This window comes from Lampetra fluviatilis, chromosome 25 (assembly GCF_964198595.1).
Source record: "Lampetra fluviatilis chromosome 25, kcLamFluv1.1, whole genome shotgun sequence".
NCBI classification, from domain to species: domain Eukaryota; kingdom Metazoa; phylum Chordata; class Hyperoartia; order Petromyzontiformes; family Petromyzontidae; genus Lampetra; species Lampetra fluviatilis.
Genome location: NC_136299.1, coordinates 5,759,640 through 5,786,016, shown reverse-complemented (window position 1 = coordinate 5,786,016; position 26,377 = coordinate 5,759,640). Strand labels below are relative to the sequence as shown.

Below are 26,377 nucleotides of genomic sequence, written 5' to 3'. Positions count from 1 at the left end.
TCTACCCCGGCCCCTCTCGGGCTGCAGGGGGCGTCGTGAGGCCGTGAGGGCCCCGCGTCCTCGGCTCTGCCTCTGCGCATCTCGGCGCGGCGCCCGCCATGAGTGGGGCCACGCGCAGCGGCCTCGACATCTCGAGGCGGAATCCCCAGGACGACTTCGAGATCATCCAGAGGATCGGCAGCGGAACCTATGGCGACGTCTACAAGGTGAGGGCCGCCCGCGGGCACTCCGCGGTCTCCCGCGGGGGGCGGTGACCGCGGACCCGGGCGGAGCCGCTAGGACAGAGCGAGGCTTTGCGGCCTCGGGCCCCGTCTACCCCGATAGCCACGACGTCTGTCTGCCTGTCTCCTCGCTTCGCTGTCTGCCTGTCTCCTCGCTGTCTCCTCGAGACCTTCTGTCTCGTCGTCTTGCTGTGGACAGGTCTCTCTCTCTCTCTGTTTATCTGCTTGCCTGCCCCCCGTCTCAGTGTCTCCCTGCCCCCCGTGTCTCTGTGTTGTCTATCGCCTGCCTCACTCACCATGTCTCTTCTTCACTGTCTGTCTGCTTCTCCGTCTCCCCGTCTTCTTGCTTGGCTCCCTGCCCCCAATGTCTCCTCGTCTGTCTCCCTGAGACCTTGTTTCTGTGAATGTCTCCTCGAGTCTCTGCCCGTCTCTACCTCCCTGTCGTCTCGTCTGTGTCTCCTGATCTCGTCTCTGTGTCTCCTGATCTCTCGTCTCTGTCTCTCCGCTTATCGTTGCCTCCGTGTCTCCTCCTGTCACCACGATGTCTCTGCGCCCTGAGTACTGAAAGCCGCCGCCAATGCAGAGGACATGGGTTTGACTCCGTATGGGGGGGGAACCCGTGTTAGTGTGTTCAGTTATTTCCATGTGTTTGTGTTTCCTGCAGAGTGCGTCTGTTACGTGTTTTTCTGCCCATGTCTGTACTTGTTTGTCTTTACCGAGTCTATGTTTACGTTTGTGTGTGTGTGTGACGGTGTATGTTATGTATGTTATGCCCGTGGGAAGCGGTGGTGTAGCGGTTAGCGCGCTGCGCTACGAATCTGGCGACTCGGGTTCGATTCCCGCTCACGGCAAACACCGGTGACGATTATCTGAACCGGTCCTGGTCCTCCCCTAGGTCGACTCAGCCTCAAATCAGTACCTGGTGCGATGTGTAAACATCGCCGCTAGGGAGACAAAGACGGCCGGGCGTGGTGTTGGCCACCCACCCCCTCGTGTGCCGTGCTGGCCTTTATAGGTGCTCGCTAACAGCACTTGCCCCTACAGTTTGTTAAGGCTATACGGGGGATCTTTGTCTTTGTTATGTGTCCGTGTCTCTTTGTGTGTGTCTGTGTGTGTCTGTGTGTGTCTGTGTGTGTCTATGTGTGTGTCTCTGTCTGTGCCTCAATGTGCGTCTGTCCCTGAGTGTCTGTCCCTGTGTGGCTGGGTGTGTCTGTCCCTGTGTCTGCGTGTCTGTCCATGTGTATATAAGGCAACTGAATGGGGTGTCAGCCGCACCAGCCCCTTCATGTGCCTTTCTGACATCAACAGGTGCTTGATAACAACACTTATCCCTATTATATAAGACGATGTGTGGTTCTGCGTGTGTATATGTGTGTATGTGTGTATATATTTATGTGTGCGTATGTTTGCGTCTGTGTGTGTATTCATGTGCGTGTGTGTGTCTGTATTAATGTGTGTCTGTGCTTGTATGTGTACATTCCAGGCGAGGAACATGCGTTCGGCAGACCTGTCAGCGATTAAAGTCATCAAGTTGGAGCAGGGTGAGGCTGCCCGTTTGCCCTGCTGCCCACATCTCACTCCTGCTGCCTCGTGCTTCCCAATTCTACCCCGTGCTTCCCACTTCTGCCCGTGTTTTCCCTCCTTCACGTGACTTCCTCCTCCTACCCGCACTTCCTCCATCTATGAGACCCGCACCGTACCCCGGCCCCCGCCATCCTCTGGAGGCCCAGGAGCCATCACCCACATTCCTCAGCTGCTGTCAGTCACGTTATCGGCACAAGTGGAGGGCTAGCACACCAGCCCGGGGCCGGTGGGCTGCAGCCACCCTGGGCAGGTGTGGCCGGGATGGCGTGCGGCAGGTGACACCGCACGCTGCCCCGGCATTCTTCCTGGGTGCTCGGAATAGCGCGGGGCCGCGGGGCCCGTCCCTGGAGGAGGGAGGAATGAGCGAGGAATGCGGCTGGCGTGCGAGCGATCAGATGTCGTGGATGCTGCGTAACCACGGCGGACGAGTCACTGCGGCGGCATGACTGCGTTTGCCCTGAGCCGGGGACTGTTTAGTATGGGGGAGGGGGGTGGGGGTCCTGGGGTGGGGCAGGGGTCCCGATTACCACTCGGGGCAGAAATGAGAATGACATGCGGTCCGCAAGGAGGTGCGAATGGCTCCACCGCCATAGCACGCAGGCGTGAGCTGGGGCCTGGGCGAGGCTGCGAACCTGCGTTGTTGCCGAGCCCTTCCCGCGAGACGCGTCGCTCTGTATTCCGCTCCGTGTCCTCTGCCGGGTGCTGCAGGGGATGACTTTGCCGTCATCCAGCAAGAGATCATCATGATGAAGGAGTGCAAGCACCAGAATATCGTCGCATACTTCGGCAGTTACCTGAGGTGGGTGCTGACTGGCGCAGCCCCACAGCTGACTGGCTGGCACTTGTGCACCACCGCCTGTGCCTCAAGAGTAGAGTGAATTAGCAGTGTGTCTGAGCTGTGTGTGTGAGTGGTTTACGTGCGGGCAGTGTGTGTGCCCGTGAGCGGTGTCTGAGCGTTGCGTGTGAGCAGTGTGCATGTGTATGTGAGCGGTGTGTGAGCAAGCGGCCATGTGTGCTGTGCTGGTGGTGCAGGCGTGACAAGCTGTGGATTTGCATGGAGTACTGTGGGGGAGGCTCTCTACAGGACATTTACCATGGTGAGCCACACAACGACGGGTTCTTGCGCTGGGACGTGTGTTCATATGAAGTCCACTGGACTTGACACGGTGCGTTATCCCGACACCTGTGTTGGTTTCCAGTGACCGGACCTCTGCTGGAGCCACAGATCGCCTACATGTGCCGGGAAACGCTGCAGGTTGGACACATGCGAGCACAGTGGCACACAGCACACATATACAAAAGACAAAGACACGTACAAAAATCCCCCATATAGCCTTAACAAACTTTTGGGGCAAATGAGACCCAGCGAGAGTAGTTTTCGAAAACTTAACTTGGTCATGAAAAAGAACACAGCAATGTGCCTAGAGTGAAGGTTTTCAATCAGTGCATTATGCTACCTGCCGTGACGTATGGATTAGAAACGTGGACATTAATTACGTGCGTGTGCGAAGAAGCACGGAGAGGTGAATGTTGGAGTTCTACTGAGACCCAGAAAGGGGAACTCCCATTAAGGGAACAAACACAAATCACAGATGTCATATTAGCCAGTTAGTAGGGGAAGTGGGTTCATACGGGAAGCTTCGAGGTGAGAATGGGGTCGGTGACGAGGTTGGTGATGGAATCGCAAACAAAGGGGAACGCTATTGAGAGGATGAGCACCATGGAGACGGAGCGATGAAATCATCAGCCCATGTGCAGGAATGAGATAGATTGTGGCATCACAGGACCGTGAGAGATGGCGACGGCTTTGGGGAGGCCTTCGTCCAGCAGTGGATAGACCCTGGCTTTTGATGAAGATGCTGTGTGTGGATCCCATGGCCACCACCCCGCCGTGTGTTGACGATTGATCGGAGAAGGAAGCGTTGAACGCGGGCTCACGGCGCTCATGGTTGTGTCATTGTGTGCGCTGCAGGGCCTCGCGTACCTGCACAGTCGCGGAAAGATGCACCGTGATATCAAGGTAGGCTAAGCACCCGCAATTCATAATTTCCACAGCACCTCCGTGTGCCTGCAGAGCGTGCATTGCATGGTTGATGGTCTCCATGCGCAGTTGCCCCGTGGGGTGGTGACGCGGCCCAGCAGTAGCTCGTTTGCTGCAGAGGTTCGCAGCTTGACTTGGGCAGGTCACCCTTGTTAATACGGCGGTTTGTAGCAACCGTAAAATACTATGCACTGTCTGCTTCACAGGGGACGTAAAAGATCGCGTGACATCATTCAAAGAAAAGTTGTCCATTTTGTGCCAGTGTCAAGGAACCTAATTTGCCAAATTAAAAAAATTACACTGCCAATTGCTCAATTGGAAAACGTCCTTGCCTTTGAATGCAAGAACTCGGCAGGACCCTCCTCAAACCTCTTGAGACTCAGCGAGGCTTTGTTGGGTAACTGAACGTAATTGCAAGGACAGTGTCGGTCCAGAGTAATGCCGTGTGTCTCCGTGCATCCTCCTGCAGGGAGCCAACATCCTCCTCACGGACCATGGGGACGTCAAGCTGGGTGAGGAGGCCTTGCCCCTGTGCCCCCCACACCCCTGTGCCCCCCACACCCCTGTGCCCCCACTCGCACTGGGACTGGCCACACGTGACTGTTTTTTTCTGTTTGTGTTCAGCTGATTTTGGAGTTTCGGCACAAATAACTGCGACGATTGCCAAAAGGAAATCCTTCATCGGCACGCCGTACTGGTGAGCAGCGTGCCCCGGCCAAGGCCAGGCCTCCCTCGGGCCCTCGCTAGACCCGGCTGTTTATGTTTTGAGAAGGCATGCATGCATTTTGACTGTACACGTGTGTGTGTGTGTGCGCTAGTGTTTAACTGTGGGGAGAGGTAGTGTAGCGGTAGTGTAATGTAGTGGTTAGCACGCTGCGCTATGAACCCAGCGACCCAAGTTCGATTCCCGCTCACAGCCAACACCAGTGACGATTATCTCAACTGGTCCTGGGCCTCCCCTAGGTCGACTCAGCCTCAAATTAGTACCTGGTGCGGTGCGTAAACATCGCCACTGGGGAGACAAAGGTGGCCGGGCTTGGTTTCTGGCCACCCACCCCCTTGTGTGCCGTTCCGGCCTTCATAGGTGCTCGCTAACAGCACTTGCCCAAACAGTCTGTTAAGGCTATATGAGGGATCTTTGTCTTTGTTCAACTGTACATGTGGCTGTGAGTTAGGGTGCAGTGGCGCTGTTGTCGCACTGTGCTATGAGCCTGGCAACCTGAGTACGATTTCAGTTCATGGCCAAGATCGGCGAGGAATAGCTTCGCCTTAAATTAATACCTGGTGTGGTGTGTAAACATCACCAGTGGGGAGACTAATTGTGCTGGCCACCCACCACCTCGTGGGATGTGCCGGCCTTCATAGGTGCTCGACAACAGTCTAGCTGTGTATTTGCATGTGGGTAACGCAGAGTAAGTGTAGGTGCTTGTGTGCATAGTTGGTGATGTGTAGGTGTTGTGGTTGATGGTGTAGCAATGTTTGGGGTGCGGCTGATATGCGTGCCATTCATGCGGGTGGGTGTTGGTTTGGCGTGTAGCCATTGTGGGGGTTGCTGTGATAATGTATTTGGATGTCGCCGTAATGTGCTGCTGCTGTAATGATGGTGTGTGTGTGTTGCTGCAATGATGCAGGATGGCACCAGAGGTGGCGGCCGTGGAGAGGAAGGGCGGCTACAACCAGCAGTGCGACGTGTGGGCCGTGGGGATCACCGCCATCGAGCTCGCCGAGCTGCAGCCGCCACTCTTCGACCTGCACCCCATGAGGTACCGCCGCGCCCCCACCCCACCCCCACCCCACCCCCGCCACCACCGGCCATCCGTAGTTATCCCAGGTGACCCCTGGCGTGTGATTGGGTTAGAGGCCGACTGAAATTCGGTTTCGGTTTCGGCGCCGAAACTTGGCAATTGGCCACTTTCGGCATACTTTCGGTTTCGGCCGAAAGTCAATTTTTAACTTTCGGTTTCGGCCGAAAGTCAATTTTTAACTTTCGGTTTCGGCCGAAAGTAAATTTTAAATTTTCGGTTTCGGCCAAAAGTAAGTTTTAACTTTCGATCTGGTTTCGGTTTCGGCCGAAACTGATATTGACTTTCGGTCGTCAACCGAAGATCTATTTTTAGAATATAACGCGAGTACTAAGTCTATCAGCCGGTCAGTCGGGGGATCTTTGTCTTTAGCCTGTGTCTGTGTGTGGGGGGCGGGGCAGCGACTGCGTAGCGATTCGCGCGCTGCGCTACGAACCCGGCGGCCTGAGTTCGATTCCCGCTCACGGCCGGTGACGATTATTTGAACCGGTCCTGGGCCTCCCCTAGGTCGACTCAGCCTCAAACGAGTAAGTGGTGTGGTATGTCAACATCGCCTGTTTCGGTTTCGGCCGAAAGTCAATTTTTTACTTTCAGTCTGGTTTCGGTTTTGGCCTAAACCAGAAATTCAGTTTCGGTCGGCCTCTAGATTGGGTTTCAGATCATGATGTCTTTTGTGGTTCTGTTCCTCTCCAGGGTTCTCTTTCTCATGTCAAAGAGTGGCTACCAGCCGCCGAAACTAAAGGACAAGGGTCGCTGGTAAAGTCCTTGCCATCTCTACAACAGTGTCACTCATCACAAACACGCACTCAGGCACACTCTCGTTGCACACAAAAACAACGATTCTCCATATAGCCTTAACATACTGTTGGGGCAAGTGCTGTTAGCGAGCACCTTGCACACACTCTCCCCACACTCTCAAACACTTTCTCTCCACACACACCCTTTACACACATTCACACACTCTCTCCACACTCTCACACACTGTCCCTGCACTCACACACACACACATACTCAACATTGCATCAATGTTTATTCAACATGTGTATAAAGTGGTGTGTATCATATAGAGATGTGCATAAAACCAAGACCCATATCTAACACAGAGGGTCCTTGCCTATGAACATCTGGCAGTTCACCAATATTGGTTCAAGCAAGCCTGACTCTGTTGATGAGATATTGAATGTATGTATTTATGTTGAACTTCTTTCGCAACGTATTCTGGTTCATTTGTGGCAATGAGCACGACCATATAATATATTAATTCGGCAAGCGGAAGCCAATGCAGCTGGATGAGCACTGGGCGGATATGGTCGGATCTTGCAGTACGACATGTGCCAAAGAATTGTGTACATGCTACAGCTTGGTTATGTTTTTGCCAGACTTTCCGTACAGTCGTGAGTTGCAATAATTGAGCCTTGTCAATACGACGCTACATGGCACCGTGTTGCCTTTGTCACGACTCAATCGTGGTCGAATGTTTCGTAGAGCCCTGAAAAACAAATTGCAGGACCTGACTATATTTTGCACATGGTGATAAAATTACATTCTAGTCTTTAGATGAGTAGAAAATTGAATCTTGAAATCTGTGACCACCACACCTGATCCTCCCACATTTTTTTCCCTTAGCCTGAGTGGCAACCAGCAGAACCTTCGATTTTTCTGGATTAAGCAATCTTCAAGGTTACCAAGGCTCTCCATATCTTACTTTTACTTTACTGCGGTGTGCAATTGTGTATCATCGGCATTTTGATGGAACTTGATGTCATGTGATGAGATGACATTGGCGATCGTAGAGACGCATGTCGAAACCAATCCAGAGTTATCTTGCATTCAACCAATACTAAAGGAAATTCACTTCAAGTTTTTTGTGGAGACAAGCGGTACGATGAGCGGTTGAGAAACCAGTCTGGGGTCATGGTTCATACTCTTTGGGTTTTTTTTTCTTTTCGGTAAAGTCACGTAGGTAAAATTTTTTATTAAATAAATGAAAACTAAATTAAATCACGACGTTTCGGGCACAACACAAGCGTCCTTCAGGTGGGGACAACGTAGCGAAAGCACAACCGCTTAAGTGTGTCTAAGAGATGGCTGTGACGAGGAATTATATCGTCGCGGGGGATGGAGGGAGGGGAGGGGCCATGGTGAGTGTGTGGGCGGGCTGTGGACTGGGAGGCAACGTTGTGAAGCACGGGGCGGGGGGGCGCTGGGAGGCAACGCATGGAGTTCAAACTGAAGCTTTGTGATGCAGGGGGCAGAAGTAGATAAGAAAGCTAAGATTAAGCAGCCTTTATGCTGCCGGGGGGGTAAATTAGAAATGCGCAAGATGAAAAACAACGTGTGGTAATGGTGGTGATGGTAGTGTGTGAAGCTGGGGGTAACAGACTGAGAATATGGATTTGGTTTCAACATCGAAAGCGCACAGCTTAAATCTGTAGAGTTGCTGAGCCCGGCGGTCATCGCTGATGCGTTCCGTGCCAGGATTATGCAGTTGTTGAGTTTGGCGCCATTGCAGGACGGTGCTGCCCCCTGTTGGCTGCTCCCATGACCATGCAGCTCCCCTGATGGCGCGGACAGCGTGACGGCTCGGGTCGCGTGACGGCGAGGCGGCTGTGTGCCCGCGTGCAGGTCGCCCGTCTTTCACAACTTCATCAAGCTGGCGCTCACCAAGAACCCCAAGAAGCGGCCCGCGGCGGAGAAGCTGCTTACGGTAAGGCCGATGTCACACGGGGGCGGCACACGGGGCCGGGAGGGCACTTGCCGTGGCGGCGGCGCAGAGCTGATGGGGTGCGCGCGGTGTGGTGTATGCGGTGTGTGCGATGTGTCGCGCTGTGCGGGTACAGCACGCTTTCTTCCAGCAACCACTGAACCGCGCACTGGCGCTGGAGCTGCTGGAGAGAGCTAGCAACCCCGAGCAGCACCACGCGGCACAGAGCGCCTCTGATCAGGACGACGAGGACGCTGAGGTGCCGCGCTCACCGCACACTCTCCGCACGCGCCACGCACACAGCCTTGTACCCCCCACCACTACCAGGTCCCTTACACTCCCGTGCCCCACACAGCTACCCCCACACCCCTTCACTCCCATCCCCCCCTTCTGCCCCCGAACCTCCACCCCCATACTCTTGGGGTTACTTTCTATATCCTCTCCCGTGCGCGTGCGCGTGTGTGTGTCCCGGCTTGTGCCTCCACCTGCGCATCAACACGCGTTTCTGTATGTCTGTACACGTCTCTGTGTGTACCTGTGTGTGCATACATGTGTCTGTTTGCACCTGTTTGTGTACACGTGTGTGTGTGTACATGTGTCTGTACTTCTTCCAACTTTGCATCTCTTCTCAGCGCAAGAACCTCTCCCTGGTGAAGGTCCCCCCCACTCCTCAAGGCCCCCCAACCCTCAAGACCCCCTCCACTGCTGCCCCCAAATGCCCCTCGACACTCCGGGCCCCAACCCAGGGTCCCCAAACTCTCAAATCTCCTCTTCCTACTCGGGCAGCACCCACGCCACCAGGGCCCCCAAAAACACAGGAACACCATAATTTACCAGCACCCCCCAAGATACAAGAGCCACCTACCCTCTCAGGGCCACCCAAAACTGATGGACCCCTTACTTTACCAGGGCCCCAAAAAATACAAGGGCCCCCTACACTTACGGGGCCTTCGAAAATACAGCCCCCCCCCTATCCTACCAGGGACTCCCAAAAAACAGGGACCCATAACTCTTCCAGGCCCAACTATCCTGGTAGTGTTTTCCAAGGCCCAGAGAGCCCCTACCCTCCTAGTGCTCCCCAAAACACAGGGGCCCCCTACCGTCCCAGGGGCCCCCAATATACAGGGACCCCCTCTCCTTCCAGGACCTCTCAAAACACAGGAACCTCCTACCTTACCAGGTCCTTCCAAAATACAGCGAACCCCTCTCCTTCCAGGACCCCCCAAAACACAGGGGCCTTCTACCCTTCCAGGTCTTCCCATAATACAGGGACCCCCTATCCTTCCAGGAGCCCCCAATATACAGGGACCCCCTATCCTTCCAGGAGCCCCCAAAATACAGGGACCCCCTCTCCTTCCAGGAGCCCCCAAAATACAAGGGCCTCCTACGTTACCAGGTACCCCCAAAATACAGGGACCCCCTATACTTCCAGGACCCCCCAAAACACAAGGGCCCCTTATCCTTCCAGGTACCCCCAAAATACAGTGTCCCCTGACCCTTCCAAGCCCCCCGAAAATACAGGGACCCCCTACCCGTCCAGGCCCCCCCAAAACACAAGGAGCCCCTGCCCTTCCAGGGCCCTCCAAACTGCAAGGACCCCCTACCTTGTCAGGGACCCCTACTTCTCAGGATCCGCCCTCCATCCCAGGACCTGTCAACCCTGGGGGGCCCTTCGCCTTTGCTGGAGCCCCCCCCGTCACTGTGCAGAGCAGCGGCCCCCCCCCCTACTCTGCAGGTAGCAGCTGATTTGTGTTTTGCAGCAGTGATGACTCTCTAACCCGTAACCCATAACCCCTAACCCGTAACCGTAACCCGTAACTCGCCACCCATGGGGCTGCACTGAGGGTGGAGTAACGCTAACGCCGCCGCTTCCCTCGTCACTGCCGGCACTGTGAACGCTCCCAGCCTCACGACGTCTTCCCCCTCCTCTCTCTCTCTCCCTCTCTCTCGTGATGCCCCCTCTCAACCCCGCCTTTGATGGCTGCCCCCTTCTCTATCCCCCTGCTCACGATGACCATCCCTTCATGCGATGGCCACCTTCTCTCGGTGAACATTGTTGACTACTGTACTCGTGTATCTATGTATGTACGTTGAACTTCTTTCGCACCGTACGTAGACAACGATGCTAATCGGAGGTGCGGGGGAAGGACAACAAACTAAACACAAAAAGCAGTCGTCAAGAAATTAGTTTTCAATCTAGATGTAAAAGTGACGAGTCCTAATGAAGATGAAACCAAACCGCAGGTGTCTCTCTGTTTCATCGCTGCCTCTGTTGGGACGGCCACATTTATTAACTCTCCTCCGTGCTGGTGACCTAAACGATTCTACGGCCACACAATTGGCTCTTGTCTGGAGCAGGCTGAGAGCATTGCACGTGCGCCGCGGTGGTCACGTGGCGTGCATGCGGGGCGTGCGGATGGGGGTGGCGCCTGCCTGCTGCGTGTGAGCAGTGCGCTGCTACGCGCCATTGAGTTTGTGTGCGGCCTGCACGACACGTTCTCCTGCTGCGATGAGTTCTCTCATCATTCACATGGAACATCGGGTTTGAATCCCCCCTTCTGTGTCATGACGGCCACCGCTCCCTCTTGCTGTGCTGCCTGCGTGTTTGTATTACAGAGTTGTGTGCGTGTGGGGAGCGGAAGTGCATGTGGAGCGACAGTGTAGCGGTTAGTGCACTGCGCTATGAAACCGGCTAGCTGACTTCGATTCCCACTTGTGACCAATAACAGTGGCAAATATTTGAATTGGTCCTAATTCGTACTTCAGTTTTCCCAGCCTTAAACGAGTACCTGGTGGGGTGTGTTAACATCGCCACTCAGGAGACAAAGGCAGCTGGGCATGGTACTAGCCACTCACCCCCTCGTATGCTGTGCCGACCTTCATAGGTACTGGCCAAGAGCATTTACCCCAACAGTATGTTGAGGCTAAATGAGGCATCGTTGTGTGTTCACGTGTATGGGTGTGTGCAGCCAGCGCTGGTGGTGCCACACCGCATCCCCTCCAACAACAAGCACGACCGCGCTGAGCGCACGCGCTCCGAGATCACATGTGAGACACCCCGACACGCTACACAACCACCACAACAATTATAATTTATAAAGCTTCTGAATTCAATCGGCTATGATCAATCCACTGCTGGATGAAGGCCTCTCCAAGCTGCCACCATCTCTCATGATTCGGCGATATAACTCCAGTATCCGCATTTGAGATGATTTCACTGCTCCATTCCTTGGGTGAATGCCCCCTTTGGGCGACTTACATTAACGACTACGTTAGGGTAGCAGAGGGGAGTTGGGGGGGGGAGTCAGGGCTGGGAGACACTGGGGGGAGGGAGAGAGCTGCTCTTGCCGCAACCGGGGCCTAACCGGGGCCTAACCGGGGCCCAACCGGGGCTCAGTAACAACAGGGGCAGCCAGGGCAGCAGGGAGGGCCGAAGCCGTTTAGGGACCTCACAACTCACGAGCCCACATTGGGTCACCGCACCCCATGAAGGAGGTGGAGTGGGAGGTGCGCGAGCAGTGAGGACGCGTTCCGGGTCACCGCCACTCAGCTACTGTCTCCCTGCGTACCCTTCCTCCTCATATGTCAGTTGACCAGGTGACCTTTGATCCTCCGTTGAGGAAAGAGACGGTGCCACATCACGACCTGGTAGGTGGCGGAGGGAGCCTGCGGTGGTATGCACACAGACGCGCACAGCCAACACACACACGCACATGCACGCACGCACGCGCATACACAACACGCACACACACACGGCAACACGTACACGGCACACATGTATGCATGCACGCACACATGAGCCCGGCGCGTGGCACATAACTCATTGCTAACGCATCGTGCCAGCTCCAACTTTGACTGCAGCCTAACTCACGCACGCTGGGGATGCACGAAGAGCGACACCGCTTGCAAGATAACTCGTGACACGTGCCTGTGTGTGGGTGCGTGCGTGCGTGTGTACGAGCATGGGAGTGCGCATTTGTGTACGGTTTTGTATTTGTGTCCACGTGTTGTCGCGTGTCCCTGTGGGGTGGTGTGGTGTCTTTTGTGTTGTGTCTGCCTTCTGTGTGTGTCCGTGTATGTTGTGTATTTGTGTTTCGTGTGTTTGCATATGTGTGCGTCTGTCTCTGCCCTTTGTGTGTGTCTGCTTTGTGTGTGTCTGCTCTGTGTGTGTCTGCTCTGTGTGTCTGTGTCATATGTGTGCATGTGTCTGTGCGAGTCAGCCCCACGCGGGCCAGGAGGGTGCGGACGAGTTGTACTTCACGGCACGGCCCTTCCTGGTACCGCACACCTCTTTTCCGTCTGTGTCCATGCGTCTCGTGCGTCTCGTGCGTCTCGTGCGTGCACCCGTCCCACGCTTATTTTGCGTCTCATTCCGAGCTTTGCGCTTGTGTGCGACCCCCGGCACTGTGGCCACAGCCACGCGTCCACGTGTGCACTTCACTGCCCATCTCCGTTTCCCATTAGTGTGCATGGTTTGTCTGTCCGCCTGTCTGTGGGCCCGTGAGCTCACCGCCACGCGGGGTCCATTTTTGCGTGCTCACCCACTTCTGTCCCCTGGCTGTTTTTGCAATTGATCTCTTGACTGTGCACCCCCTGAATATTTACGACTGCAACGCAGAGAACAAAAACACGTCGCAAGTTGAACTCTTACTGCTGTCAAATGTGACCTGGAGCACTCGCTGCACCAGATAGATTCAGAGTGAGGCAGTCGCTGATTAATTGATGACCCAGCACTCACTGATTCACTCCAGTCACTCGCTCACGCAGCAGTTGAGCACCTCCTCATCACTCTTATATCGGTACTAACAAGGTTACTGATTCCATGTTGAGGACTCGGTCTTAAAGATATCGACTGTTTCATCTCATCCACACTGTTGAACCACCGCACTGCACGTCACAACAACTCTCTCACTCACTCATCCACTGACCACACTACAGGTCACAACGCTGCTTCCTCCATTGCACTGCTCCACTTTGGAATTCCCCCTCATCGTTTATTTTTCCCAAGCTCTTGTTATGACCTCGCTCGATTCCTGAAATGCGTTAGCCCTTATCTAGAGGGGGTCGGAATGACTGCAGTTGAGAATTACTGGCCTGGAGGAGGGGCTCCAGCCTTCATTAGGCCGCCCTCCTCCCTGCTAGAATCGTGAGGTGATTGAAGCGCCAGCCTCCAGAGCGATGGGAGAGACGTATGCACGCGGTGGTTCCTCTGCTCGTGCTGCGGCCCTCGCTTTGTACCTGTGGATAACTGCATGCTTTCTGTGTCCGTGTGTGCGCGTGTGCGTGTGTTGGCCTGTCCTCGTGTGTGTGCCTGTGTATGTTTCCATGCGTGCGGGTGTCCATGCACGCATTTCTGTGTGCGTGCGTGTGTCCGTGTGTCCGTGTGTGTGCATGTGTGTCCCTGCGTGTGTGCATGTGTTTTGTGCGTTTCAGGACATGCAGGAGGAGTATGAGCTGGGCAGTGGGTGGTCAACCTACCCCAAGGAACCCACGTCCTCCAAGTGAGGATCCGCAATGCACCCGCATTCACACACACTCACTCACACTCCGCCACTCACACCCCTGCACTCGATCTCGCACACACACACACCCTCAATGCCTCACGCACTAAACTCTTCACTCCCTCACTCGCACACATAAACTCAACATGCATGCACACATTCGCGAACACGCTCCCTCACTCATAAAAATATGCCTTTTAGCATTTAACATACTCCCACACACACACATCCTCGCGCACGCGCCCCACACTCACATGCACTCATCCCCTCAAACACGCTCGCACACATCCTCGCACATGCTCACACACACACGTCCTCACACACTGCCACGCACCACCTCGCCCGTGCTGTAGGCCCCAGTGTCCCGCATCTGCCGCAACGTAGCTAGTCTCCAAGCAGTCTCCTTTACCCGGGGGAGCGGCTTGTGTTGCACCAGCTTTTGACGATGCTTTACACCTCAACCGATCGGAGGTGACCGCCTGCCCTCCCCTGCCTTGCCCTTCCCTGTGCCTGCCCCGCCCCTCCACCCTACCCTGCCCTCTCTCCTCCCCGTTCCCCGTATCCTCCCTGGCAGGAGCCTCCTCAAGTCTGTGGAGGAGGAGTTACAGCAGAGGTACAAGATCCACGCTACGCTTCGCCCTAATCATTCCCCTGCATACAGTGCCAGGCTTTCAGATCCGGGGTTTCTCGCTCTCACTAACGACGTCACCATCCCGCCGACGCGTTGTCCACAGATTACGCTTCGCTTCCTAAATAATCGTGCTGGCTGTGGTGTGGAGTGCGCAGTGGGGGTTGGGGGTGAGGAGCCTTAACAGCCGTTGGAAGCCGTGAGGCTGCTCGCACTAACCCTAAACCCCGCCCCCCGTGTCCTCTCCAGGGGTCACATGACACACCTGGATGACGATGATGAGTCTGAACAGTAAGTTGTCCTCTAACCTCTAACCTCCACTGTCGTGACTAACGTCGAGTATTTTTGTGGGAGCCTCGGGCCAGAGGAGGTGTTGGTGGTGATTTGAATTGTGTTGGGTTCAAGTTGATTTTGTTAAACGAGGCGAGAACTGGAGAGGCCAGGATAGCCTCGTTTGCATGACTCACGAGAGCAGTAGAGTCGCAGGAGGGAGCAGCTGATTCGCCTTCACTGCGGACACACTGACCGCGAATCCGTGTGGTGCGTGTGATTCCAGCTGCACCCTGAAGCGGGCTCCACCACCACCCATCCCCACAAAGGTACAGCCCCCGGCTCTCCACTCAATACACCACCAGAATCACCACCTTTACCGCCCGTCACAACCAATAACAACAACTGACGTTCGCAACTAAGTGGCGGTAATGTCACCATGGCGCTTGTGCCAGGCTACGTGTATCTTGAGGCCATGAAAAGCATTAAAGACTCGCTGACAAGAGGTCATGGGACAGATCCAGATCACTGGCACATGCACCAATTGTGCTCTCCACTGTGCCAAATGTCTATTTTAGCCGCCCAGCGCTCTGCGCGTTGTGAGTGTCGGTCCTCCACTTTCCACTGTTGTTGGAAGGTGACTGCCTCCAACTGCCCAGTAGCATCCTTTACGAGCCTCATCCATTGAGATTGATGTTTACACCGCTGGTACCAGTCATCGGAAAGTCGACTCAGCTCCACATCCTCCTCTACCGCATCAGTCAAACTCTATTCTAACCCGTGCCGCGCCCGTTTAGCCCCATATTTCCGGTCAAACAGAAGCTGCTTAGGCATGCGGTTGCTCGGCATGTTGGCTTCGTGATCCAGCCAACGCAGCCTCGCTACCGGAGAAGCTCACCGATGAAATTGACCAGATCATAACTCAATACCACCACAATCAGCAACACCACCATCACCACCGCTCCTATAATGAGTGTAAAGTGCCACCGTGTCATTGCCGTTGATGGTTGTGCCGCTGTTGGGCGCGGTATGTGATGGGGATGTCGCACCGCCGCGTGTGCTCCCCCACAGGCGCGTGGCACCGGCAGCTCGGAGGAGAGCACACCGGACGAGGAGCGGTGCGCCACCATCCGCAGCGTGGCACCGGGGGGCACGGGGAGCATGCGCGGAACCCCCCCTCCTCCACGGCCACCACCCCCCCGCCTTTCCCCCCGGGGCGGCCCCCCACCACGGCCGCTAGGACCTCCCCGGCCCCCTCCAACCTCCGTCGAGGGAGAGGAAAAATCGGCGACCGTGGGGGCAGCGCCCCCCAGGCCATCGCAGCTCGCACCCCAGGGCTCCCCCGACACCTCCAGTAAGCCTCCCACTCTCCCTCCCCCCCTCCCTCTCTCACACACAGCCGGCACAGGATGCAGTGGTGCGAGTTGAGCCCTGTGGTGACTCATGTGTGTGCATGCTGTGTTATGTGTGCATGCTGTCTTATGTGTGCATGGTGTGTTGTGTGTGCATGGTGTGTTGTGTGTGCATGCTGTGTTGTGTGTGCATGCTGTGTTGTGTGTGCATGCTGTGTTGTGTGTGCATGCTGTGTTGTGTGTGCATGCTGTGTTGTGTGTGCATGCTGTCTTGTGTGTGCATGGTGTGTTGTGTGTGCATGGTGTGTTGTGTGTGCATGCTGTGTTGTGTGTGCATGCTGTGTTGTGTGTGCATGCTGTGTTGTGTGTGCATGCTGTGTTATGTGGGCATGGTGTGTTGTGTGTGCATGGTGTGTTGTGTGTGCATGCTGTGTTGTGTGTGCATGCTGTGTTGTGTGTGCATGCTGTGTTGTGTGTGCATGCTGTGTTGTGTGTGCATGCTGTGTTGTGTGGGCATGGTGTGTTGTGTGTGCATGGTGTGTTGGGTGTGCATGCTGTGTTGTGTGTGCATGGTGTGTTGTGTGTGCATGGTGTGTTATGTGGGCATGGTGTGTTGTGTGTGCATGGTGTGTTGTGTGTGCATGCTGTGTTGTGTGTGCATGCTGTGTTGTGTGTGCATGCTGTGTTGTGTGTGCATGCTGTGTTGTGTGGGCATGGTGTGTTGTGTGTGCATGGTGTGTTGGGTGTGCATGCTGTGTTGTGTGTGCATGCTGTGTTATGTGTGCGGAACCTGCGTGACGTGCGTGCGACACGTGTGTGCGTGGCACGTGCAGCGAACGGAGTGCTGCCCAACGGTGAGCGGGGGGCGTCGCCTGCGGCGGTGGAGGTGGAGCGGGACTCGCAGGGGGCCTCCGTGCCCCCCACCGTGCCCCCCCGGACTCTGAGAGGGGAAAAAGACAAAATGGATGCCCAGGTGAGCGGAATAGGTGGCATTGAACGCCTTGCAAAGGACGGTTGTGACACCAGGGGCTTTTGCCCCCCACCCAGGTTCTCTTAACCCCCCCCGCCACCCCCCCCCCCCACCTCTGTCTTGCAGAAGCAGAGCATCAACGGGCTCCCACCGACTCCGAAAGTGCACGTGAGTCTCATCATCATCATTGTCATTTAAACACAGTAGCTGGGCACAGGCCCAAATCGTCACGGGGCCAGCAACAAGCAGCACTATCACAGATAAGAGTGATTTACATTTCTTGAGTGAAGTTATCGTAAAAGCTTGTCGGGAACAGAGACGATGATAAGAGTACGGAATTCCAAAGTTGAGCAGTGCGAGGGAAGAAGCGGAAAGATTAGGTGACCTACAGTGCGGTGAGTTGGCGAGTTGGTGAGTGGGTGTGTCGATGAATGGATGTGTGGGTAAGTGAGTGGGTGAGTTGGTAAGTGGGAGCTTGCCTCTAAGAGGTGGGGACTTACCATCAGCCCTACCAAAACTAAGCACCTGCCTGGGTATTTTGTACCATCGGACACTCCACCCCCACAACTCCCAATTGGTGGTAGGGCAGTTGTGGAGAGAGTGGAGAGTTTCTCATACCTGGGCAAGGTGCTCATGACTGGCTCCGGTTTGACAGCAGAGGTCTCCTCACTCCGAATCAGTCGAGCGGCATTATCTTTTCATCGGTTGCGTAACGCTGTGTGGAAGCTATCTGGTCTATCGCTCTGCACGAAACTTGAGGTCTTCTCGTGGACCCCCCTAATCTTCGCCGGTTAGAAACATTTAGGCTGGCCTGCCTACGATCCATCCTGGGTTTAACCAGGCTGGATTGTGTGAGGAGCTCACATATCCTCGAAAGAGCTGGACAAAGTCCCATCGGTGAGCTCCTCCGGCAGGCAAGGCTGCGTTGGCTGGGTCATGTAGCCCGCATGCCCAGCCACCGCATGCCTAAACAGCTTTTGCTCGGCCGTATCGAGGGGGCTAAACGGGCGCGGCATGGGCTACAGAAGAGATGGGGTGATGTGGTACAGGAGGACGTGGAGCTGAGTGGACTTGCCGATGACTGGTACCAGCGGTGTCAAGATCGGCCTCTGTGGAGGAGCCTCGTGAAGGACGCTACTGGGCAGTTGGAGGCAGTTGCACTCCAACAACAACGGAGGGGGAAGGAGTGATGCTCACAACAACGAGCGGAGCGTCAGGTGGCTAAAGCACATCAAGTTAGCACAGTAGGGGGCACAGGTAGTGCATTAGCCAGTCATCTCAGTCGATCCGTGGCACCTGGGTCTGCCCCGTGACCTCCTGCCAGCGGGCGTTCAACACTTCACATGGCCTCAACGTGTAACATAGCCTGGCACAAGTGTCGTGGTGACGTCATCGCCACTTAGTGGCGAATGGCGGTTGTTGTTGTTGAGTTGGTAAGTGAGTGCGTGGGTGAGTGAGTGGGACCTGGACAGAGGGCGGTGCTGTGCTGGGTGCTGATTGGCGACTTGCACTCTCTCTTGCCTCCCAGATGGGCGCATGCTTCTCTAAGGTGTTCAATGGCTGCCCACTCCACATCAACTGTGCGTCATCCTGGATCAACCCCGAGACTCGCGGTAATGCACGCACGCACATGTGCCTTCTTTAAAAAGGGGGACACCACCAGGGCATATTTCCAATCCGGGAGAACCTTTGCTGTGGTGCAGACAGTTGTAATGATGTCATATGGGGCAGCCGGCACACAATCGCCAGCCTCCCTGGCCGTTTGCTGCAGAGGTCTTCTCTACCCGGCTTTTTACCTAGACTCAGGTTCCGGATCCCTCTCCACACTTGTTCAACAAATGGCGCGTCAGCCGGCCACTTGGCTATTTGAGCGGTGGCGTGGCCCAGCGGGCGAGCTTTCGCCGCATATTGCAAGGGTTCACGGTTCAAATCCGGCGGCCGCACCAGTCACTTCTGGCGCGTGTGTAATACCCATGGTGGCACTCCGCGTCATCCACTTCATAGCGGACGTTAGATAATGCTGTTCGGTCGTTGGAAAGAGCGTCCCGCGAGTCGCGTCATTGTGTCCACAGACCAGCACCTCATATTCGGGGCTGATGAGGGCATCTACAACCTCAACCTCAACGAGCTGCACGAGGCCAGCATGGAGCAGGTGGTGGCCCACGCACCCAGCACACGCCGCACCATGCACCACGGTACACGCCACGCACGCAGCCCAACACTCCATTACTGCCCCACACCAGCAGAAAACACCTGGGGGTAGGAGGGTTGTTGTGACTCTGTGTGTCCTTGTTGTTGCAGCTCTACCCCCGCCGCTGTTGCTGGCTCTACGTCGTCAACAATGTGCTCATGTCCATTTGCGGTAAGTGCTCCAATTACAATTTATACTCGGTTTATACGGCAGCATCTAAATGCAGCCGCATCTCAACATGCTGCACAGGCTGAGTCGGTGGGGGGGGGGGAGTGTTATGTTCTCAACAGAGGCGGTCATAGGCAGATGACAGGAGGAAGGAGGTCTTGAGCCATGGACTTGAACAGGGGCAGGGAGCCAGCAGCATGGGTTACTGGGGGAAGGGAGTTCCAGATCTAACCCCTCCCTACTGCAGTGCTTTGGGTAGTACTGCGCATCGATGGCTTTGTAAGGTGGTTGTGTGTGAACTTGGGGTGGCTGTGTTGGTTGTTTATAGTGGTTGTGTGTGCGTGTGCGGTGGCGGGTTCCTTATGGGGGCTATGGTTGCTGTGTGTGGTTGCTGTGCGTCGTGTGGCGGTGCGTGCAGGAAAGACGTCCCAGCTCTACTCGCACAGCCTACTCGGCCTGTTTGAGCAGGCGAGGAGACAGCACAGCCTTCCCGTGCACATCCCCACACACCGCCTCCCCGACCGCATCATACCACGGTACGGGGAGGCGGCCTCGCGCCGCACAACTCGTTGACGCCACCCCATGTGCCTCACCCGCGACACACCGCTCAAACTGGTCTCGTTTGGCTGTGCTGTCTCCGTGCAGGAAATTTGCCGTTTCGACCAAGTTCCAGGACACCAAAGGCTGCCAAAAGTGCTGCGTAGGTGAGGTGTGAGCGGCGCGCCCATCGTATGCCTTGCCAACCTGAATAGCCGCTCACTAATAGCGCTTAGCCCATCGGTCTGTCAAAGGCTATAATGGGAGATGTTTGTCTTTGTGTGCGTGTGTGAGCGCAGTGCGTAACCCCAGTACTGGAAACAAGTACCTGTGCGGCGCGCTGCAGTCGGGCATCATACTTCTGCAGTGGTACGAGCCCATGCAGCGGTTCATGCTCATCAAGGTGAGAGGTCGCAAATCTCCCCAGCGCCGCCACCTTAGTGGTTGAGCGCATGCGTCACTCACGCACGTGCGTGCGTGTACACCTGTGCACACATACGTGGAGAGTGGTAGTGCAGCAGTTAGCACGCTGCATTTCAAATCGGTTACCCGCGTTCAATTTCCACTCAAGGCCAACACCAGTGACGATTATCTGCACCGGTCTTGGGCCTCCCCTAGGTTGACTCGGCCCTAAATTAGTACCTGGTGCAGTGTGTAAACACACCACTAGGGAGACAAAGGAGTCCAGGTGTGGTGTTGGCCACCCACACCTTTGTGTGCCATGCCGGCCTTCGTAAGTGCAACTTGCGAACAGCACTTACCCCAACGGTTTGTTTGAGCTCTACACCGGGGGTCTTTGTGTACACCTGCGTGTTGCGTGAGCAGCACTTTGAGTTCCGGTTGCCGGTGCCACTGCGCGTGTTCGAGCTGCTCGTGGTGCCGGAGCACGAGTTCCCGCTCGTGTGCGTGTCGGTGAGCCGTGGCACCGACCCCGGCCAGGCCGTGCGGCTTGATACCATCAACCTCAACTCGGCCTCCTCCTGGTTCACCGAGACCAGCACCGGTACGAGGCCAACCTCCTGCACCACGGCCGTGGTGACATGATCTGGATATGTGTGTGTATGGAGTAGTAGAGGGGTGTGTGTGTGAACGTGTGTGGAGTAGTAGGGGGGTGTGTGTGTGAATGTGTGTGGAGGAGTATAGGGGTGTGTGTGTGTGTGAATGTGTGTGGAGGAGTACAGGGGTGTGTGTGTGAACATGTGTGTGGAGGAGCAGAGGCGTGTGTGAACGTATGTGGAGTAGGGGGGTATGTATGTGAACGTGTGTTGAGGAGTAGAGGAGTGTGTGTGTGTGTGAATGTGTGTGGAGGAGTATAGGGGTGTGTGTGTGAACGTGTGTGGAGGAGCGGAAGAGTGTGTGTGTGTGTGCGTGGAGGCGTGAGCGATGCGGTGCCGGTGTGACGCTGTGTTGGGATGCAGGCGGCGCACCCCTGGAGCACGTGCACGTCACTCAGCTGGAGAAGGAGACTTTGTTGGTGTGCACTGACAGTGAGTGCACTCCCTCCCTTCTCACGCTCACCCACCCCTTCCCTCCCATCATCCTTCATCCAGCCCTTCCTTTACACGACTGCCATGCATTCATGCACGTGTGCGCACGTGAATAATAGGGAGCAGTAGTGTAGTGGTTAGCCTGGTTGACTACGTACGGTGTGAAAGAAGTTCAACATACAGCGACCCGAGTTCGATTCCCGCTCAAGGCCAACACCAGTGACGAATATTTGAACCGGTGCCGAGCCTTCCCGAGGTCGACTCAGCCTCAAATGAGATCCTGGTGCAGTGTGTAATCATCCCTACTCAGGAGACAAAAGACGGCCAGGCGTAGTGCCGTGCCGGCTTACATAGGTGCTTCCTAACAGCACTTGCCCCCCACAGTCTGTTGAGGCTATGCGGGGGATCTTTGTCTGCATGATGTGTGTGCGTGTGTATAAATGCGTGCGTTTGTGTGTAGGGTGTGTACAGATCGTGAATCTGCAGGGACGCCTCAAGTCCAGTCGCCGAATGGCCACCGAGCTGCTCTTCAACTTCCGCATTGACTGCATCGGTAAGATGCGGCACAGCTTACGGCATGCATCACAGCACGCATCACAGCACGCATAACGCGGCCCCGCTGTCACCCCATGTGTGACACCCATTGTAACCCACTGTGTGTCCCACTGTGTAACTCGCTGTACGGCTTGTGGTGTGACCCGTTGTGTGACTTGTTGTGTGTCCCGCTGTGTAACCCGCTGTGTAACTCGCCGTGTCTCCCGCTGTGTCTCCCACTATGTAACTCGCCGTGTCTCCCCATGTGTAACCCGCCGTGTCTCCCACTGTGTCTCCCACTGTGTAACCCGCTGTGTCTGCCACTAGGTAACTCGCTGTGTCTCCCGCTGTGTAACCCGCTGTGTAACCCGCTGTGTCTCCCGCTCCTGTGTAACCTGCTGTGTTTCCCGCTGTGTAACTCACTGTGTGAACCGTTGTGTAACTCCCTGTGTCTCCTGCTGTCACCTGCTGTGTCACCTGCTGTGTAACTCTGTGTGTCTCCCGCTGTGTCTCCCACTGTGTGACCCGCTGTGTAATTCGCTGTCTCCCGCTGTGTGTCCCGCTGTGTGTCCCGCTGTATAACTCGCTGCATGACCCTTGGTGTGACCGGCTGTGCCACCACCACTGTGCACAGTATGCCTGCAGGACAGCGTGCTGGCGTTCTGGAAGCATGGCATGCAGGGCCGCAGCTTCCGCACCAACGAAATCACTCAGGAGATCGGCGACCAGACACGCGTGTTCCGCATGCTGGGCTCAGACAGGTGAGCTCCCGCGGTGTGCCGGGAGCCGTGTGGTGGGTGGTGTGCTGGGTGGCATGCTGGTTGGGTATCCTGTATGGGTTTTTGTGCTGTTTGGTCTGGTGTGTTGCGTGTGGTTTGGTGTGCTGCCTGTGGTGTGGTGTGGTTGGAGTGTGATGTGCTCTGTGTGGTGTGCCATGTGTGGTGTGATGTGACGCGTGTGGTGCGTTGCGGAGCGCGCGTGACGTCGCGGTGCGTGTGCCGCATACCTCAGCAGGGTGGTGGTGCTCGAGAGCCGGCCGACAGACAACCCGGTCGCCCAGAGCAACCTTTACATCCTGGCAGGACACGAGAACAGCTTCTGAGGAAGGGCCCTGGGGCCTCGTGTAGCCCCCGCCCCTACCCCACATAGCCCCCTTCCCGATGTGGCCCTGCCGGAGCTTCGCTTGCCACTGGAACTGCGCCTAATCGCTCACGAAACGACGAGGAAGTGGCCTCACAGCGCACGCGCCGACCTCGGGGGGGCCCGTGATGAGCGGAGTGCGGGGGACACGGGGGGCCCCGCCGCCACCGTATAGGAAGGGGCCGGAACGGGGCCTCCGCTCGGTGCCAAGTGACTTGCGGAAGCGAGGGGAGACAGGGCCCCTCTCTATACGGGTCTCCGAGATGCCTGGATGGGGCCGAACCCCGGGAGGGACTGGGGCCCCCAGGGCCTGCAGCCGCCGTTCATGACGACGCAGAAACGTGCAGGGCCCCCACGCCGCCCCCCCACACAGACGCTTCGTTTTTTTAAGTTTATTTCCACCTTTTGCCAAAGCGTAAGGTCTATCAAAGTTATAGATTTGTTGAAAATTTTATTGCCAATATGTTTTAGAGCTCTCTAATATTTAATATTGGTGGCAGGTGTACTTGAGAAGTATAAATCCGAGCACTTTGCTGGAGTGTAATATATAAACATGTAACAAGTTATAATTTTATAAGTGCAGTCAGTAAAATTCGCCGGCTTCGCACGGCTAGCGTGGCTGCAGTGGCATATGGCTAAGAGTTCTGCTGGGTGGGGAGCCCTCCACGTCGGTGGTCAGGTCTCTACCAAGGCCATCGGCTGCCAAGGCAACTCTCTCCTCTTCGGCAAAAGCGTTTTGTACACGTACCACGCAGTCTATATTACAGTATATGCAGTATACGCGCGCATTACCCTGCACGCATGCAGCCTGGGGGTGGGCGACGTGTCCCGTCCCCATGGCCGCGCACACACACTACCTTCGCGTCCTGGTTTATGCAATAATTATTTCCGCATTGGAACGAGTCAACTCCCCTTATTTGGAAGCCTCGTGAGACACGGCACGTGTGGGCTCAGGTGAGGCGGGGACTGGGTCCACATAGGTGGTGGCCTGGGTGCCCTGGGTGGCTGGCAGTGTGAACACTAATTACCGAAAGCAACCGTAAGTTGAAAGTGGAGCCTGGTGAAACACTGGTGCTGGGAGCCCATGAATTAAATATCACACTTTAGGGTTGAGGTTTGGTTCCAGAATGCATGAATTTCTTTACATTACTAGTAATGCAGCGTGTCCACTCACTCGTACAACATGAGTGAAGATGAGTAATTTATTCCATTTTCATGGGCATAGGAATAGACATGAATCAAGTTGCATTCCTCAATCTGGGTTAGGGTCAATGACATGGCTAGTACTTGTGGTGGCTTGCTTGTTGGTTAGGGTTCGTGGGATGGCGAGTACTCGTGGCTAGCTAGTTGGTTAGCACTATGATCAGTAGGATGGCAAGCACTAGTAGTGGCTGGCTCGTTGGTAAGGATTATGATCAGTGGGATGACGAGTACTCGTGGCTGCCTCGTTTAATCTGGGTTATGATCATCGGGATGGCCACTTGTGTCTGGCGAGTTGGTCTTAATCAGTGGGATGGCTAGTACTGGTGGTGGCTGGTTGGTTATGGCTCTGGGGTAGCATTGGCTGTCTGGTGGTGACCGTGCACACGCTGATCTTCCTTTATTATTGTGATGTATGGCCCCTCAGTGTTCGGTGCCTCCGGCTTGTGGTGTTCACATGGACCAGGTCTCCCTCCTCACTCGCGCCCCACCCCACGTTCCTCTCCCTGCCTGCGCGGGGCTGTAGTCCGCATACCGGGTGGAGTTGAGGGTTGCATTTGGTTGAGTTGAGCTGGGGGGAGTTGAGATGAAGTTTAGTTTGGTGAAGTTGAGGGTTGAGTTGGGTTGAGTTTTGTGGAGTTGAGTACTTGTATGGAATTGAGCTGGCTGGAGTTGATGGTTGGATTAAGTGGAATTGATTTGCATTGAGTTAGGGTCGAGTTGGATTGAGTTAGGGATGAGTTGAGTTTGACTGGGTTGAACTGAGTAAATTTGAGGGTGGAGTTCGGTTGCACTCTGCATTGACTGCGGGGACCCCTTTCACGGGGAGGAGGATGAGGGAGGGGGCTGCTTGTATAGCATAGCAATGTACATAACGTTTCTCGGAGGTCGCGCTGACGCGTGCAACCATGTTCCCCGCAACTTCCACACACTACTGAATGCGCTTTGCGGGGGTCGGGGAGGGGGCGAGGGTCGGGGTTCTGTTACACAGTGGAGTGGGGGCAGCGCGCCTCCCGACAGCATGTGTCGTGTTCTGTGTAAATATTGTAAAATACAATGAGGACCGCAGTCGTGACGCCTCCCTTACTCCGGGAACCCCCACGCTGGCTACACACGGTCAACTATCAACAACACCGCTTCACTATAAACTAAAACCGGTCACACTATCAATTACACCGTTACACTTATCAACTGCACGACATGGCCAACAACACTGCTAACTATACCACAACACTACACTTTTAACTACGCTAATTGCAACACTGCATCTCCGACACCACGAATTTCATCCGCTGCACTGCACTCAGCTACACCACTCCACCTACAGGCGGTTTAACAGCATGGTGCCATCAGTGGCGTCAAGCCACGGACAAATCCAGCGGCAGCAGAGACGTGGACCCACTGGTCAGCAGAGATTGCGAGGTCACCGAGCGCCTGGAGAGGGGGGCTAGCTGTTCAGTGGTCGGTTAAGTGAGAGCAATTATCTCACGAATGTTCACAGGAGGGGAATATTTGAATGGGATGAACATTGGATGGTGGACGGCGGGCAAGAATAATAACGGGAGTGGCAGCTGTGGATTTGAACGTATCGGAGATGTCCACCGAGAGGATGGAGCGATGACATCGGTTAATATGCAGAAGACGCATGGATTGTTACACGAGGATCGTGAGAGGGTGGCTGCGGCTTGGGAAAGTCCTCATCCAGCAGTGGATCGATCACATAATTAGCTGCACTACGTTGAACCTGGCGTTCCGTTTCCCCCATGGTAAAAGCCGATTGGCGTTCGCTGCTTCGTGGCGCAGACGACATGAAAAATCGAATAATCACAAACAACCCTCGGTGATACAGGCGTCACATTTGTCGAGTGTCCTGTGGTTAATTAAGAAAAACATCAAAGATGTTCACCACTGATATATTTTTTCGTGGCTGCCTTTTTAGAAAAAAAAACACGCACCACTGTGAATATCTGGCAAGTTTCATGTTTGTATCACAAATTAAACGATTCCTGTGAAAATATAAACTTAGTGTGCCCCACTGTCATGTTGA

The 26,377-nt window shown here is 55.3% G+C and overlaps 1 protein-coding gene across 6 annotated transcripts; it reads left to right on the top strand.

Moving 5' to 3' along the window:
- LOC144941685 (mitogen-activated protein kinase kinase kinase kinase 3-like) lies at window positions 1-26,377 on the top strand. Of its 6 annotated transcripts, XM_078868052.1 has the most exons (33): window positions 1-206; window positions 1,705-1,762; window positions 2,514-2,604; window positions 2,838-2,902; window positions 3,005-3,060; window positions 3,778-3,825; window positions 4,316-4,358; window positions 4,471-4,543; window positions 5,478-5,609; window positions 6,342-6,404; window positions 8,274-8,355; window positions 8,489-8,611; window positions 11,322-11,400; window positions 11,942-12,000; window positions 12,573-12,629; window positions 13,786-13,853; window positions 14,428-14,466; window positions 14,731-14,772; window positions 15,038-15,080; window positions 15,823-16,105; window positions 16,937-17,076; window positions 17,200-17,241; window positions 18,602-18,686; window positions 19,146-19,225; window positions 19,375-19,435; window positions 19,851-19,968; window positions 20,078-20,136; window positions 20,269-20,372; window positions 20,795-20,972; window positions 21,388-21,456; window positions 21,917-22,009; window positions 22,625-22,751; window positions 23,002-26,377. In XM_078868052.1, exons 1-33 carry the CDS (start codon window positions 99-101, stop codon window positions 23,090-23,092), a joined length of 2,859 nt encoding a protein of 952 aa, XP_078724178.1. In that variant the 5' UTR covers window positions 1-98; the 3' UTR covers window positions 23,093-26,377. The 6 variants fall into 6 exon arrangements, with proteins under 6 accessions (XP_078724178.1, XP_078724181.1, XP_078724179.1 ...); XM_078868055.1 differs by lacking the exon at window positions 12,573-12,629; XM_078868053.1 differs by lacking the exon at window positions 14,428-14,466.

Bases quoted from the DNA above. Each gene is read 5' to 3' on its own strand.
- LOC144941685 (XM_078868052.1), top strand. From the start codon at position 99: ATGAGTGGGGCCACGCGCAGCGGCCTCGACATCTCGAGGCGGAATCCC. The intron at 4,359-4,470 runs GTGAGGAGGCCT...GTTTGTGTTCAG, and splicing joins CCATGGGGACGTCAAGCTGG to CTGATTTTGGAGTTTCGGCA. The intron at 6,405-8,273 runs GTAAAGTCCTTG...GCCCGCGTGCAG, and splicing joins CTAAAGGACAAGGGTCGCTG to GTCGCCCGTCTTTCACAACT.